This window comes from Chiroxiphia lanceolata, chromosome 13 (assembly GCF_009829145.1).
Source record: "Chiroxiphia lanceolata isolate bChiLan1 chromosome 13, bChiLan1.pri, whole genome shotgun sequence".
Taxonomy (NCBI): Eukaryota; Metazoa; Chordata; class Aves; order Passeriformes; family Pipridae; genus Chiroxiphia; species Chiroxiphia lanceolata.
The window spans coordinates 1,383,709-1,399,083 of NC_045649.1; the positions used below are offsets into that span (position 1 = coordinate 1,383,709).

The following is a 15,375-nucleotide window of genomic DNA, read 5'->3' on the forward strand; positions in this document are numbered from 1 at the left end:
TTGGGTAGAGGTGGTGAACAGAAAACCGGTGAAACCAGCACCCAACAGTGGCAGACACCAAGCCTTGGAGCATCCCTCCACAGCTCGGGCAGTGCAGCCCCAGAGTCAGTCCCCAGATGAAAGAGCCGCTCCCCGCACGGCCGGCCCCCTTCAGGCCATGGTATTTTCCACATTCCCCGAAATCCCCGTTAATTTATCCTGCCTAAGCTGCCAGCCGGAGCAACGCAGGAGATTACATTTTGACAGCTGCTCATGGAAAATTCAGCTCCCTCCCTCCTACTCAGAGCCCTTTCCATCCTCCTCCCACATGCCTAAAAAAAAAAAAAAAGAGGGGAAGGGCCCAGCTATTCCTCCTTGCCAGGGCCTCCCACACCCAGGGGGAGGCCCAGGGCTTGCTCCAGGGAATGGCCATGGACCCATCCTCCCTCTCAAGGTGCCCAGGGCAGCTGGTGACGCTCCTGACCATGGCACATTAAACCTGAAGCTGGCAGTGTCACTTCATGCAGAGATGTGTGGGCAGGCACCAAATCCTGCCAGGAGTGAGGAAGAGTAGGGTGCCACAGGAAGTGGGCTGGCCTCGAAAGGCAGGTTCAGATCAAGACCTGGACTCCTGTATCCTGCAGGAGACACTGAGAAAATCAAGGGCTTTCCAGGGCTGTGAGACACAGGCATGTGATCTAGTCTCTCCAATGGCTTGGTCTAGAAACCGGGAGCAAGCGGTGCTGGTGCTCTCCAGGGGCTGCTGCCCTCTGAGTATTTTTAGGAAGGTTACATGGTTTATTTTAGAGAGCCAGGCAAAGTAGAGCTGGGAACCTCTGAAAACCTCCACCAGGTCCTATGCATGCTGAAGAAGCCTGGTGGTTAACCCTCACTGTGCCAAAAGCACCGCCACAGAGCTGCAGAGACTTTGGTGGCGGTGGGAGGGTCAAGACACCCTTTCCAACTCATCCCTAAACATGCCAAACAGAGCTGCTTCTGGAGCTGAGATAGGAAATTCCCATCACTTGTGTCTACTGAGCACTACAACGGGGTCAATCACGCCGTGTCCTGTGAGTGAGGTGGCTGCTCCCCTCGGGGGTGGGTGAGACGACATCCATGGCAGCTGTAAGCCTGTCCCAGATTGCAGGGAAAGGCACATCCACCTTCCCCTGCCAAAGCCTCCACTAGCTTGGCGTGCCTCCAGGCAGATTGCTTCCAGGCTACAGTGCCATCAGGAGATGCATCATGACCCCAGCAGCAGGAAACCTGGGCTCTGTCACTGGCAGGTGGCTGCGGCACCTCCAGCAGTGGGAGGAAGATGCTGGTGGGGATGACATGCCCTGAAAGCAGGAGGAAGCAGCAGCTCAGGCACAACCCCAGCAACCCACCCCATTCAGAGCAGCATTCACCAAAGGGATCCCCATTTGCCAAAGGGATCTCTGGTTGCCCAGGCCCCTGTTACTGCTATGGGATAAACCAGGAGCTCTGTGTGTGGGAGCTCCCCAAAATGTGTCTGCCCCAGGAGGGATCCCTCCTCTGATGTCCAGCCAACCCCAGAGGACACCTGGAGCACCAGGGAGCTCAGGGTAAGCCCAGACTGCCTGATGCTCATGGAAGATCGGGAAACCTCAGCTGCACAGCCCACCTCCTGGTCTCCAGAGAGCATCCTGGGCTCCCAGCCAAAGGAGTTGGGTTTACACCAGGTGAGGATGCATCCAAGTATGAGATAAACACAGGGAATATTTGAGCCAAGCATGCAGTCCTGGTGCCTTCTCCCTGCCGAATAGACCCTGAGCATCTCACCTCCTCCCATGGCTTCCCTGACATTACCAGCTGAACCGGCACCAGGTGGAAGCTGGAAGAGGTGGATCATCCTGAAAAAAATCTACATTACTGATTGAAGAGTAGGGAGAGACTGAAAGACCATGTCTATGGGCCCTGTTGGTCAATCTGAAGCCGAAGCATGTGGGGTTGGGTGAGATAAAGGGGCTCCAAGTCCTCCCCTTCCCTTACCCCTTGAGGGTTCCAACACAGCCCCAGGAAGAAGAAATCAGAGAAGAGTTGTCCTATGTCCCAGGCAAGTGAAGGAAACCTGAAGGGCCAAGATATTCAGGCCCAACATCTCCCGGAAAACAAACTCCCTACTGGTTTAAAGCAGCCTCGTTTTTTTTGAAGTGATGGTCACCGGGCAGCACCCTGGAGATGGCACATGGGTGCACAGAGCACATCTCCAGCACTTGGGCAGGGACCAGGCAGCTGAGGACTCCATGAGTGTTCCCTTCTGAGAGCTGGAAGTGACATGGGAGTCACCACGGACGTGATGCTCTACCAGCCTCCGCGACGCCGCCTCACGCCAGGGCCAGGGGGCAGCTGCACCAAGGACCCCACTAAGCACCACGGTTCTCTGCCAGCACAGCACCTGCACCAAGGGCCTGGAGGCCACAGCACCAGCAGAATGAGGCCAGAACGTGCTTCCCCTTGCAGAAGGAAATGGCGCCGGCTGCACGGGCAGAGGCAGGAGCCAAGGCCCACCACAGCCCTGCTGCCCAGGCAGGACTCAAGAACTCCCCGATGGTGCTGGGCTATTGTGTAGTGTGAGGGCCGACACGAGCAGGGACACATAGGCAGGAAAGAGTAAAGCACTTAAGCTGTCTCATTTGCCAGCTTTGAAAAAGCCAGTGCACTTCCTCCTGAGTCAAGGCTGCGGGAAGGTGGGAGAGCACAAAGGACATGTCCAGGGTGGAAACCAGACATCCCACCTTCCTGGGCATGGAAGGGAGGCAGGGACAGGGGGTGCCAGTGAGCCAGCCCCAGATGACAGCCAAGCAGAGGATGTGGCCAGGATGGGACATTTCTGGATGGCAGTGCTTGGAAAGAAAACCAATCATTTCTGATGCCTTGGCAGAGGCATCCCTATCCCACCCCACCATTTCCTTGCGGATTGAGTCAGTTCAGCTGGCTGAGAAGGGAGAAAATAAATGTTTGTAATGTGAAAGCAGCACCCCAAAGAGAAGCTGCTTCTGTGCAAGGCCAGGTTTTGCAAGGTCTAAGAAGAGCTGTCCCTGGTGTGCAGTGGCTCCTGGCAAAGTCCCCACATGGCAGGTGTCTGCTGTCAGGTGGCCACACACCACCCAAGGGTGGCAGGGACGTGTCATGGAACATGAAGGTGGCTAAGGCCAGCACCATCCTAACGCTCAAGGCGTTGTGTTTTGGAGACACCTCTGTCCATTCCCAGCCCGTTTAAGCCGTGAAGAGGAGATGCAGCAGCAAAGAAAAGGCACTGGTGCTCCAGGTGGGATGTGGGTAAGTCACTGGGGCCGGAGGGATGCAGGACATGGATGCAGGACACGGATGCAGGACACGATGCTGGACGGCACCATGTCGCAGCAGCCCAAGGCTGGCTTGCTGCAAGCCAGGAGGCAGAGTTGGTTTTTTTTTTAGCCAGCTGGGTTCTCATGGGGGCGGTGGGGGAGGATGGGAAGAAGGAGAACAGATTGCAATTCTGGGGCTGAGGAAAGCTGGAGAGTTGGAAAGGAGCAGGAGACACAGGAGAGGGAACCCCACAGGGACGTTTGCTCCAGAGCACCCAAAGCTATGGATCCTCAGCAGACAGACACATCAAAACCCTTAAAAACACCTCCAGCACAGTCCATAGCCATTGAGAAGTGGGATGGCAAAGAGGCCTGGCTATGTGGTGGCAGGCTGTCCAGAGCCACCCTCCTTGCACACACTCAGGGAAAGCGTGCAAGCTGCCTCTGAACCCCAAGCACCCCACCATGCCTGCCATTAAGCATTGCCCCTTTCAAGGAAGGGCTGCAATTTTTGAACAAAAGTACCTACACTAAGGCCAGAGAGCATCTCCCTCCTATAGCCTAGACTATGCTGCAGGATCAGTTCCCCCAGATCCGGATGAGAAAGGCAACTTCACGGGGTCACCTTGTCTTCCAGAGAGCCCTAGTTTACCACAGAAATACTCCCCCCGCTGCTGGGAACAGGTTTCATAAGGAAGAGTGTGTAGCCCAAAGCTAATTTTAGCAATCAAGAGAAGAGCAAAGTTAAGCAGAGGGGTTCTGGGTGACATCCCAGAGAAGGCATTAACACCTCCAACTGCTGCTGTTGGGCTGCAGGGCTCAGATTTACCAAGTTACAAGCTCACCCAGGGCTTCTGCTGGCCTTCCCACCTCTGGTTTTCAAATTCATTGCCCAGTGAGGACAGGGATCCTGTAGGATCCTTGGGAATTTCCAAAGAGTTTGCCTGTGTGCCTGTGTTTTTTCCTCCTGAATACTTCTTGTACGAAGCAGGAAGCCCCGCTGCAGGAAGGAATCACCCACAAGATGCACAATGGGCCAACAGGACAACAGGGGGGTCCCAGAAGCTGAAATGAAGGAGCGCAGGGGATCCTCTGGAGCACAGTGAGACACAGCAATTTGGAAATGAGAACAGAATGGGAGAGATTTGGACACTTTGGCTCGGCAGAGGCTGGGAGGGAGCAGCGAGGCAACGTCACGCGGGGACTGGCGGGGTGAGTCACTTCTGACTAAGCCATCCACGGGGTCCCCGCCGCCAGGATCCAGCACTGCGGAGCTGCCAGAGGAATTCCCGCTTTCGGAAAGGCTGAAACGCAGAAGCCTGACCTGAGCCACTCCCAAACACAACCGGATCCAACCCCACGGGGTGATCTCCCTCCTGACCCCTGGGTTTTTCCAAAGCAGAAGACCTGTGCTTTGATGCTGCCGAGGCTCCATCACGGATCAGCTGATCCCGCTGGGGGGACGGAGGGACACTCCAGAGGCACATGATGACATGCCCTGGCTTTGTGACGCTGGGAGCAGAGCCCAGCACAGATGGCACCCACGCACCCGCTCCTGCCAGGAAGCAATCCCACCCCACTCCTGGGACACCTCCTCCACAGGCATCCCACGGCAGCACCGCACGAACAGAGGCACGAGGTCTCTTTGTGCCTGGGCCATGGTGGTAGGGTCACTGGGGCAAATGGGTCTCACCAGTGTGAGACCTCCAGCCCCTGCATGCTTTTCAGGGTAGAAAAAGGGCAATTTTTATGTAGTGGGCAGCAAACAGAGCACAAAAGGCACACAGAGCTGCACCCACAGGCAGTGCGTGGCTGGGAAACGCTCTCAGCCAGTTCACACTGGGTGTTTCTGCAGAAAGACAGAAAAAGTTTGAAATTTTTCCACCACTGGAAAGAAAGAATCTTCATGAAGAGCATGCTGCAGAGCAAACCCTAACCTCACCTACCCGTCACGTGGTAGGAAGGGCTGCACAGCACAGAGCATCTCCCAGCTCCCCAGAAGGGACTGTGATTGCTGAGGGATGCCCAGTGAATGCTCCAGACTAGCAGGAGAGTAGGAAGGGGGAAAAGAAGGGTGCAAAGCTGCAGGATGATCACACCTCTCTGCTGTGCATACTACAAGAGGGGAGGGATGCTCAACAGCACCAAGCTGCCTGAACAGGCAGCATGAGCTCCCCTTCGACAGCCAGAGGCAAGAGATTTGTGAGACAGATCCATGCTGGGAATGGGGCTACACCACTCCAGAGCTTCCCAGCTGCCTTTGCAGCATGGAGGCGGCTGGCAGACAGAGCCAGCTTTCTGCAGCTCTGGGAGCCAAACCTCTGAGACACAAAGCATGGCATCTCAGAGGAATGAACCCCTCAGTGAGCGGCAGGTCTGCCCACACTGGATCCTGCCAGAGGAGGCAGGAGGGGCTGTACACTGTGCCACAGGCAGGAAAAACCCTGCCTGGCTGTCCCATCTTCTCTGTCCCTTTGCTTCAACACGTGCCACCCTCCAGCACGAGAAGGGCTCCTGTCTTGTAGACAGGAGCAGGAGGGAGACAGTGGGGCTGCAGATGACAAAAATCCCAGCTGTGGGGTTTGAAGGTCCCTCTTCCCCATCCAAAAAGGCAACACACAGAGGAGCACATTGCCCTGATTCCTAGAGCTGGGTAGGGCCTTGTGAAGCAGGGTCCTTCCAGGAAACATTCACCCAGGATCAGTTGCAGGTTGTCATCTGCTTTGCACCTGTCTACAGGGAGCAAAAAGAAATCAAAGGCATCTACAACCACCCTCTGAAGGGTAAGATCGAGGCAAATAGCAGACCCCAAGGGCTATGAAATGAATGGTGTAATAACTAAACAGATGGACAATAGGTTCAAACCAGCAAGATCTGACTGGGAATCACCTGAAATGCTGAGGCAGCTCAGGCAGGGTGCTCAGCCTCATCCCATCCCACTCAGCACTAGCTTCACAGAGGGCTCCCCCAAAACTGATCTCTGCCCATACTGACTCAACCTCCCTGCACATGGTAATTTAAGTCATCTGCCCAGAGCCAACCCCCCCTCCTTTTCCCCGGCTACAGATGTACAGGCCTTGGATGGATGGATTGAAAGGTGGATCTAATTCCCCTGCAGTGCTTCTGATGAAGCACAGCTCAATTGCCTTGTAGGGAGAGCTCCAAAATTAATTACTGCAATTACCCCGGCTGCAGGAGAAACTGCAGGTTCTCCCCTCACTGGTGACAAAGGCTTCCCTAAAAAACAATCCCCCAAACGCCTACCACCCCAAGCTGTAATGCAATCATCCAGGAAGAGCAGAGCCCCCAACACCACCCTCGAATCGATGAGCTGTGAGGAGAGAAACACGCAGTCATGGCCCAGGGGAGAAGGGAGCCAGCCACCTTTCCAGGCAGCAACAGGTAAAGCTGCACAGAGGACATGGTCACAAAGCTGCCAGTGACCCCGTCCTGGTAGGAAATAAAAATGCTGAGCAGGGATGTGGGACAGGGTCAGCATCACTCGGTTCTCCTGCCTGACTGCTGCTTTCCCTCTCTTGTGTTGCAGGCAGCTGGCCTCTAAAAATACCCACTGTTGCCACGCCGTCCTGCCTGCTAGGGCCAGGAAACAGCTCTGAGCAGCTTTCAGTTCCATTCTTCATCTGTGCCGCTGTGCTTCCCTCACCAGGACCTATCCCAGCCCTTTCCTGTGCCTGCCAGGTAACAGTCTCTCAGGAACCATGGCCATAACTTGACAGACTCAACCAGCCAAGGGTGCTAACTGGGAAAATAAAGCCCTGGGAAATTTTTGCTAGGGCAGAAAGGTAAATATTTCCACAGCATCTCTCTGCTCCTCTACGAAGTGCCACAAGACCACTGCACAAGACACATAGCCTTGCTTCATGCCACTGATGAGGGGCCCACAGCTGCACGAGTGTGCACAAACACAGAGAGTCACGAATTTTCCAAGCTAATTCAGCCCACAACAGCAGGGCCAACCTGCCGCCAATGCTGGCCAGCTCAGGTCCATAGGGAAGGAGGGGAGAGAAGAGTCAGCTCCACCTCAGAGGAGCACTGCAGCCTCTCCAATGGCAAGGCACCATCCCCACTGGCAAAATCCATCTTGTATGGAACATCTCCAGCTGCCCATAGACCCGCTGTGGGGGCCTGGGGAAGGGCACCAGCGCTGAGTGATGCCTCTGTCCCAGCTCAGATGGTGCACATGGCACAAACCTGGCACCACAGAGGCACTGGGACCACAGCAGGGAGCCCCAATGGACCAAGCCCTGTGTCAGCAGCACAGCCACAAAGGTCTGCCTCCTGGCTCCCTAGTTCCTCCTTCCACCCTCCTCACACCCCAGGCTGTGTGGGACCCACAGTGGGCTGGAAAGCTAAGCCATGACAGGAGAGAAGCAGCCCCTGTCCCCCACCACAGGCACTCCCCCCACCCCTGCCTGCAGCCTGGCAGGGCAGGAAACCCACCATCAGCCAGGCTCTGCCCACGGGAAATGCTGTGCAATGGCACGAGAAGAGGCCCCAGGCAGCAGAGCTTCCTGCAGCTGCACCTCCAACAGCGCCCCACCAAAAAGCACCCAGCAAAAGCCTTTGGCAGAGCAGTGCCTGCAAGGGACAGCAGGAGCATCCCTGGGGGTACCCAAGCCCCCAGAGGGTTTACCCACATTTAAAACCTGCCTGGTGGGACTGGTGCAGGAGAGACGTTTAAGGCCCAGCTTTAACCACTCTTGCTCTGACATAAAAAATGGGTCTGTCTCTACAGAGAGAGGCTTGTTATACCCCAACATACAGCCACGCCAGAGCAGGCGGGTAAAATGCTCTGCACCAGGGCCTGCTGCTTTCCAGCATCACTTGGCTGCTCAGGTGTATCATCCCTGAGCCCTTATGATTTCAGTCTTCAAGAGAACCAGAAGAAAGCCAAGTCACATTTATTCAAAACCAAGCAAAAGGCACATCTGGAGCTTTGGTGTACCAGCAGCAGATACAACGAGATCCATCTCGTGGTTGCCCACCAGCTGCTTGGGATGCCAGAGAGCTCTTTGCTGCCTGTCTGATCTGTCACACAGGAGATTACATTGGAGGGGAAAAAAAAAAGCTTTTTTTTTTTTTCCCTCCCCTCCTCCAAAGTGGGTTTTTCTCTCTCCCTGTGCTTCTCTTGAAATTAATTTTCAGCATTTAGCAGCATTTTCCCATGACTCTCCACGGCCGCCTTGGCCAGGCGCCAGCCTTATACTGCTCCTCCACCAAAGATGTCTGTATCTGATTGATCCTCTGGCCAGCAAACGAGAGAGAGGGAAAGAGAGAGAGGAGAGGAACCCTAATAGCACATTAATAAATAAGAGAATCCTTTACGGTTATTCCAGTCATCGGAACAAACATCTCAGCAAAACAAACCAGCATGGGATAAACTTACGTCACGGGCTGGGAAATGGGTCAGCCCAGGAGCACAAGAGCATCATTCCCAGCATCTCTGGGATATACGTAAGCGGAAGGGGAGAGGGCACCCAGCTACCCCACGCTGATTTATGCACAGGTTTAGAGAGGAGAGTGCCCAGCCAAGCCAGTTAATGTGCACAGCAATTAGTGCCTCTCTCCTGAGCAAGGCAGCTGAGAGCTCAGAGGGCACCAGAGAGACAAGGCAGTGCAGAGACAGCCAGTGCTCGCTCTGGCTGCGGAGACTGAGGATGACCACGGCCACCGCCGGCTCCTCACGCACAGCACTGACGTTGGCACACTCCAACTTCATCTCGGGGTCTGGTGTGCCTTAGAGCTGCCTTCGAGTCTTCTGGTGTTCAGCACTTCACCCTTCCAAGGCAGCTGCTGCCTCTTCCCCCTGTCCCGGGTGTATGCTGCCTTGGCAGCTGGCTCAGAGAAGGCAGAAGCAGAAGAACTCCAGACCTGGAGAGCCCAACAGCTGAATATCATCTGCATGGGGAGTCATCAGGATCATTCCTGCACCCAATTCCCAAATGATCTGCAGGCCTGGTGATGATGGAGGCGCTCAATTCGGTTGCCAGACAGCCACCAGCACCAAACCCACAAAAAGATGGTTTGAGGACAGGCATCTTTGGAAATTTCCACTAGCAAAAATAGTTCCTGCAGACCCTGGGGTACCCTTCCCCTGGCCTAGCTCCTGGAATTGGGTAGGGAAGCATACATGTTGTCTGCATGTTGAAAAATTCACAGAATCATAGAATAGCCCAAGTTGGAAGGGACCCACAAGGATCATCGAGTCCAACTCCTGGCCCTGCACAGGACAACCCCAAGAACCACACCACGTGCCTGAGAGTGTTGTCCAAATGTTTCCTGAACCCTGCCAGGCTCTATGCCATGATCACTGCCCTGGGGAGCGTGTTCTGGTGCCTGACCACCTTCTGGGTGAGGAATCTTTCCCTAATATCCAACCTAACCCTCCCCTGGCACAGCTCCAGCTGTCACTGGTCACAGAGAGCAGAGAAGCTGCAGCCCGCGGTGAGCTCTGTCCTCAGTCTCTTCTCCAGGCTGAGCAGACCAAGTGCCCTCAGCCTCCCCTTCAGACCCTTCACCATCCTCGTGGGCATCCTTTGGACACTCTCTAATAGCTTAATGTGTTTCTTATACTGTGGTGCCCAAAGCTGCACACAGGACTCAAGGTGAAGCTGCACCAGTGCAGAGCAGAGCAAGACAATCGCCTCCCTTGACCGGCTGGTGATGCCGTGCCCGATGCACCCCAGGGCACGGTTGGCCCTTTTGGCTGCCAGGGCACACTGGTGACAAGTTGGTGTCAGGAAAGTCAGGGCTGAGAGGGAACTCCCTCCAGCAGCTTCCAGGCACCAGCAAGAAAAGGCTCATGACTTGAAGCCATCAGGGTACAGCAAGGGTTCACCACAGAGGCCTTTCCCCAGCTCATCCTCCAAACAACTCCTATTTCCTATCTCATACTCTAGAGTTGGATGGAAGAGCGTTTCCAGCTTCTTTTGCTCTCTAACTCTGCCTGAAGAAGGCCCCAGCCCAGCACCCTGGCTGCTATCTCTGCACCAAAAACCTTTCCATCTCCCCCAGGCTGGGCCCTCCTGCTCCAGGAAAGCGCTGCCGAGAACGCAGCAGCTCATTTGGCAAAGAAGATCTCCTGATACTGGTGCCACCAGCATCCAGGGCAAACAGCCTGCTTTGTCAGTGCACAGAAAGCCTGTGACATTCCTGGTGACACTGTACAGAAGGATGAGCTAGGCATTTCCTTGGGCTAGCCAGCAGACAAGAAGATATGGATTTATTAGAGCTTCAAACACTCAAGGGCTTTGGGTGATGAGTGGGATTTCCAGATAAACTTTAAGCTACTTACAGCCTCTGCAAACTCCCTGAGATCCTCTGATGAAGATGAGTAACACGAGTGATACTAAGAGAACCACACAAAGCTGGAGACATGCAGCATTAAACCACACATCTCCCTCTTCTGCCTTCTTCCCACTAGCCTTGGCTTTACCGAGTCTAGTGGTTACAAAGCTAAGAGACAGGGTCAAGTGCTACAAGTAAACTCTAAAGTTGCACAAGATGTTTTGTCATCTTCCACTCACAGAGGCCAGGAAGCGGATCTCAGGAACCCTGGGCAGACAGGGAAATCCCAGAGCAGTTTCAGCTGGTGCTGGAACAGTGACATTGCTGGTGTGTATGGTGGACACTCCTGGGAAAATCCCCTCCAGGAAACAGCATTCACTTACCCAGGGAGGTGCTGTCCACTCAGAGGGAGGGACAAGCTCCACTACATAGGTCAGAGCCCTTTGCCCACTGCATTTGGAAGACACATGTAGGCTTTGCTGTTCATTAGAGTAGCAGTTCTCCTCCCCTGATCCTGGGAAGGGCTAGAGGCCATCAGTATCTAACTGCTCCTGCCATCCCAGCAGCCACAGTAGTGTCCAGAGGGATTCAGCAATGGGCTCCTCTCGGTCTCCGCACAGGCTTCCCAGGACAGTCCCCCTCTCCCCCACCAGGCACACCTAGCTCTTCTGCAGGCTTTCAACTGCAGAGAAGGGAAGGAGTGACACCAGCCAGGGAAAAGACCTCAGCCTGCCCCAGATCACTCCTTGGGGTCCCTGCTGAGGGGCCAGAGGAGCCATGAAGCAGCTGGAGAGGCACAGAAACCCAGATAAAGGGGGTGTTGGGGTGCCCAGCCTATCCGTGTGCTCCGTTATCGCAGGCACACTGCTACAACCACAGCACCTTATCAGGGCCGTTAAGCCAGGGCTCCTCGCTGTCCCACTGAGGTCCCCACAGAGTCCATGCTGCACTTTGAGGCTCCCAGCTCATCCCCCAAACCCAAATGCTCCTGGAAGAACAAGCCCACGAATGTGACCTTCCCCACACGCAGAGATCGGCACCATCCAGGTATCCAGAAAGGGGCTGGCAGAGCAAGAAGCCACCCTCCAGCCCTGTTAGCCACAGAGTTTGGGGTGCTCCTCTCCTTGGTAGTACAGCAACTCAGGCAGATCCCCAGGATCCCCAGGCATGCATCCTGCTGAGTGGGTTTGGTGCGTCGGCGTGTCCCCTCATCCCCACCCTCGAGTCATCCTTCCAAAGGAGCAGGGACAGTCACGCGCAGCAATGTCAAAGCTCCTCTCCATTTACCAGAGCACTGCTGCTTCAGCACTTTCCAGAGGCTAATGGAGTGGCTCGGAGCTGCGAGAGGAGCAGGTCGATGGGGAGGCAGGGGGAAGGAGTGAGTGGCTCCTGACTGCCCTGCTGTAGGTCAACCAGCTGTCGGGAGATTAGCAGGAATTTTAGAGGTCTGGAGGTGGCTTACTGCCCCCTTCCCCTCAGTCTTCAAACCCTCCATTAACTTCTCACACTAAGAGGGAGAGTGCAAAAGTTTAACATGCTCCGACAAGTTTTCAGGAGGGTTTTTAAGCATCCTCTGCTCGTTCTGCTATTAATTAGCAACGAGGAAGAACCTTCAAGGGAGAGGCTTCAGCACAGACTGAGCAGCTCTCACTGCTGCCTGCGCACACTCCGGTACAGCTCAACTGCTCTCAGAGGGCCCCAAAAGAGGCACCAGAGAAATCTGGTTCTTGCAGCACTTCCCACAGCCCACACTGCAACCTTTCAAGGGCACCAGGTTTAACTTAGCAGCACCGCACTAACTCGCTCGAGTGGCTGAGAACAGCTTACTCCACTTTGCAGCCGGTTTATTTTTATGAACAGGATTTCTGCCCCTCAGCACTGCAGTTTGAGAACTACCATTTAATGTAACTGATACTCTCTGACAGACCCCCGTGAGCTGTAACGAGGCTCCAGCATCGGGTGCAGCAGAAGGACCCGCGGCCCTTATTCCCACAGAAGCTTGTGGAATACCTGGAAGGATGCTGTGCCTTGGTTTCTCTCTGTGTTTAAAAACCAGAGCAGCAGCACAGTCTGTGCAAGGTCACGGAGCAAGAAAGTTTGTAGAAGCTCTTGGTCTCAACTCCAGCATCACATGCCAGCCCCTCTCCGTCTGCCAAGGAGGACAGCAAGCATCCGGCTTATCTGGATCAATAGGAATCGTGCCTGGAGTGTTCTGCCACTGAGGGTGCAATGCAAGACATGCAGCTTCAACCTAATGGAGAAGAGCAGCCCCTGGAGACTGGGCAAAAGGGAAAAATCCCAAAATGGAAGTAGAAAAATGGGCCCCGCAAGCTTCATTTTGCACTTTGTTCTTGTCCACTGGTTCAGTTTCAGGTCCTCCTGAAAATGAGGCATTGTCCCAACGCATATTATGAAATTCCCAGACCACGTCATGCAAGGAGAACACTTACAGCGTTTGTGAGGGGGACGGGTGGGAGAGAAATCCCAGACTATTCCAGGAAACGCAAGGAGACATCCCTGAAATGACTTCCCCTCTAGCCAGGAGGGGAAGAGAGGACCTCCCACCTCGCTCCCTGCACCCAGACAAAACTAGGTCAGTGACACAGCCCTGCTCACAGCCAGAGCTCCTCTCCAGACACCAGGACATACGGAAGGGTCCAGCCAGGAGGGCGAAGGGGGGTAACCTTTCCCCCTCCCACAGCCTGACACGTTTCCTGCGAGACAGCCCAGCCGGCCCCCCAGCCCTGTTAAAGAGGCAGGCAGTTCCTCCTCTGCTTCCTCCTCGGCAACCACATCAGTGCCAGCTGGCTTGAATGAGAAAACACGCTTTGGCCTCTCCCTGGCCCTTTATCAGACGAAACAAAGGAAAAAAAATCCCCACACCTCACTTTCAGAGGCTTCCTCTGCCTCTTTACCAGTTTCTAAGGCTCAGGAACTGCTATACCGGACTGGCACTCCTCGAACACCATCAGAAAGAGGCACGAGGAGCTCAGTCTGGTCTTCAAAACCAAGGGCTTGAGCTACAGCACCCACAGACCACCTTTCCACAAGTCGATGGGGGAGGTGGGGTGTGTCACATCCACTGCTTCATGTCCCCGAGCCAAAACACCTCCCTTCTAGAAAGCCTCCTCCCTCCACAGCCCCTTCCTCCCTTGACCTTGACAGAGATGCCAGCCCCGGCGCGCACCCACCCGCCCACACCAGGCAGGGGATGGGGATTGGCATAACGGGGCTTGACCCGCCGGCCAAGATGGGGGCAGCTCCCCCTTGCCGGAGGAACCGAGCCCACCGCCGTCCTCGGGTAGCCGGGGAGGGAAGGGAAACCAGGGGAAGGCTCCGGAGAGCCGGCACTCACCGCTGTGCGAGCTGAACCACCGCGGTGCGATGTGGAGGGGCAGCGCGTCGGCCAGCGAGGCCCTGGCGCCCAGGTACAGCATCCCGTCTCTATGGTGACCGCCTCCCGTCTCCTGGAAACCGTTGCCATGGGCGTACGTGGAGTCGGAGCCCGGACCGCCGCCGCCGCCGCCCGGGGCCCGCTCGGCCTCCCCCGCCGCCCGCGCCGCCGCCGCGTACAGCCCGAAGGGGACGGCGCCGGCCGCCGCCGGGTCCATGCCCATCCCGGCCACCGAGCTGACGGAGCGGCTGCGCAGCCCCATCGCGCCGCCGCCGCCGCCCGCCCGGTAATGGCCGAAGGGGGGCGGCCCCCCCCCCTCCTCCCGGCGGCGGCACGGCGCTGTCATCCGTCGACACCCCCGGGAAGGGGCCCCGCGAGCGGGTCGCCGTGCTCTGCTTGCCCCCCATGTGGGCGCCGCCGGGCCGGAGGGAGCCGAGCGACAGCCCCCCGCGGGGAACGGGGCCGCGCCGCCCCCGCTGGGAGGGCGAGAGGGGGGCGGAAGGAAGCGGGGGGGCGCGGGGAGCTACGGGCGAAAACCCATCCCCGCCCCAGGCATCCTCCCCCCGCCGGGCCCGCAGGGGCGAGGGCGCCCCGAGTCCGCCGCCGCCGCCGCCGTCACCCCCGGCGGAGGCCGCCGAGGGCTCCGGGGCCGCGGAGCGGGGAGGGAGCGGCGGGGGAAGGGGGTGGGGGGGGGGTGGCCGCCGGCCGGGTCGCTCCGCCCGCCTCGCTGGTGCCCCGGGGCGCGGCCGGGAGCCGGGCGCGGATCAGCTGCGGCCCATGGGCGGCGGGGGCGGCGGGGGCGGCGCGCCCCGCTCCGCTGCGCTGCGCCGGGCACGGCCTCGCTGCGGCCGCCGCCTGGTGCCGGGCGCCGCGCCGGAGACAATAGCGGCCGGCAGCACGCATGCTCCCGCCCCCGGCCCCCCCGGCCCGCCGCCCTTAACCCCTGCGCCGCCGCCGCCCGGCGCTGCGCTCCCCGCGCCGGCACACCGAGAGCGCCGCCGCCCCGGCGGGCGCTGCGCCGCGGAACGCAGCCCTCGACCCATCACACACACACCAGGAACATCTCGCCCCGCGGTGGGGTCGCGACCACCCGCGGGCTGCCGCGGACAGAGCCCCTCGGCGGGGCCGGTCCCGCACGCCCCCCCCCCGGGCTGTGAGCCCCCCCCCCCCCGCGGGACGCGCGGTCCCGGTTCACCGGGGCGGGGGTGGGGGGGGCTGTGCGGGGGTGAGCGGCGGGACTACATCTCCCGGCAGGCCCCGCGCGGCGCCCCGCGGTGCGCAGGCGCGGCGCAGCTCGGCCGGGGCGGCCCAAGATGGCGGCGCGCTGGAGTAGCGAGAATGTGGTGGTGGAGTTCCGCGACGCCCAGGTCGGGGGGCCCGGGG

At 57.5% G+C, this 15,375-nt stretch overlaps 2 protein-coding genes across 3 annotated transcripts in view; one reads left to right on the forward strand and one right to left on the reverse strand.

The window, feature by feature from the left end:
- ZNRF1 (zinc and ring finger 1) overlaps nt 1–14,526 on the reverse strand; it is a 19,905-nt gene extending 5,379 nt beyond the window's left edge. The window contains 2 exon segments of the mRNA XM_032700996.1: nt 13,954–14,296; nt 14,298–14,526. Of these exon segments, the coding sequence (XP_032556887.1) occupies nt 13,954–14,296; nt 14,298–14,399 (445 nt within the window). The 5' untranslated portion in view covers nt 14,400–14,526.
- A 749-nt stretch (nt 14,527–15,275) lies between these two features.
- WDR59 (WD repeat domain 59) overlaps nt 15,276–15,375 on the forward strand; it is a 48,795-nt gene continuing 48,695 nt past the window's right edge. For both annotated transcript variants that reach the window (XM_032701036.1, XM_032701039.1), the window contains exon 1: nt 15,276–15,359. In XM_032701036.1, coding sequence (XP_032556927.1) covers nt 15,306–15,359 — 54 coding nt within the window. In that variant the 5' untranslated portion in view covers nt 15,276–15,305. The remainder of the gene's footprint in view (nt 15,360–15,375) is intronic.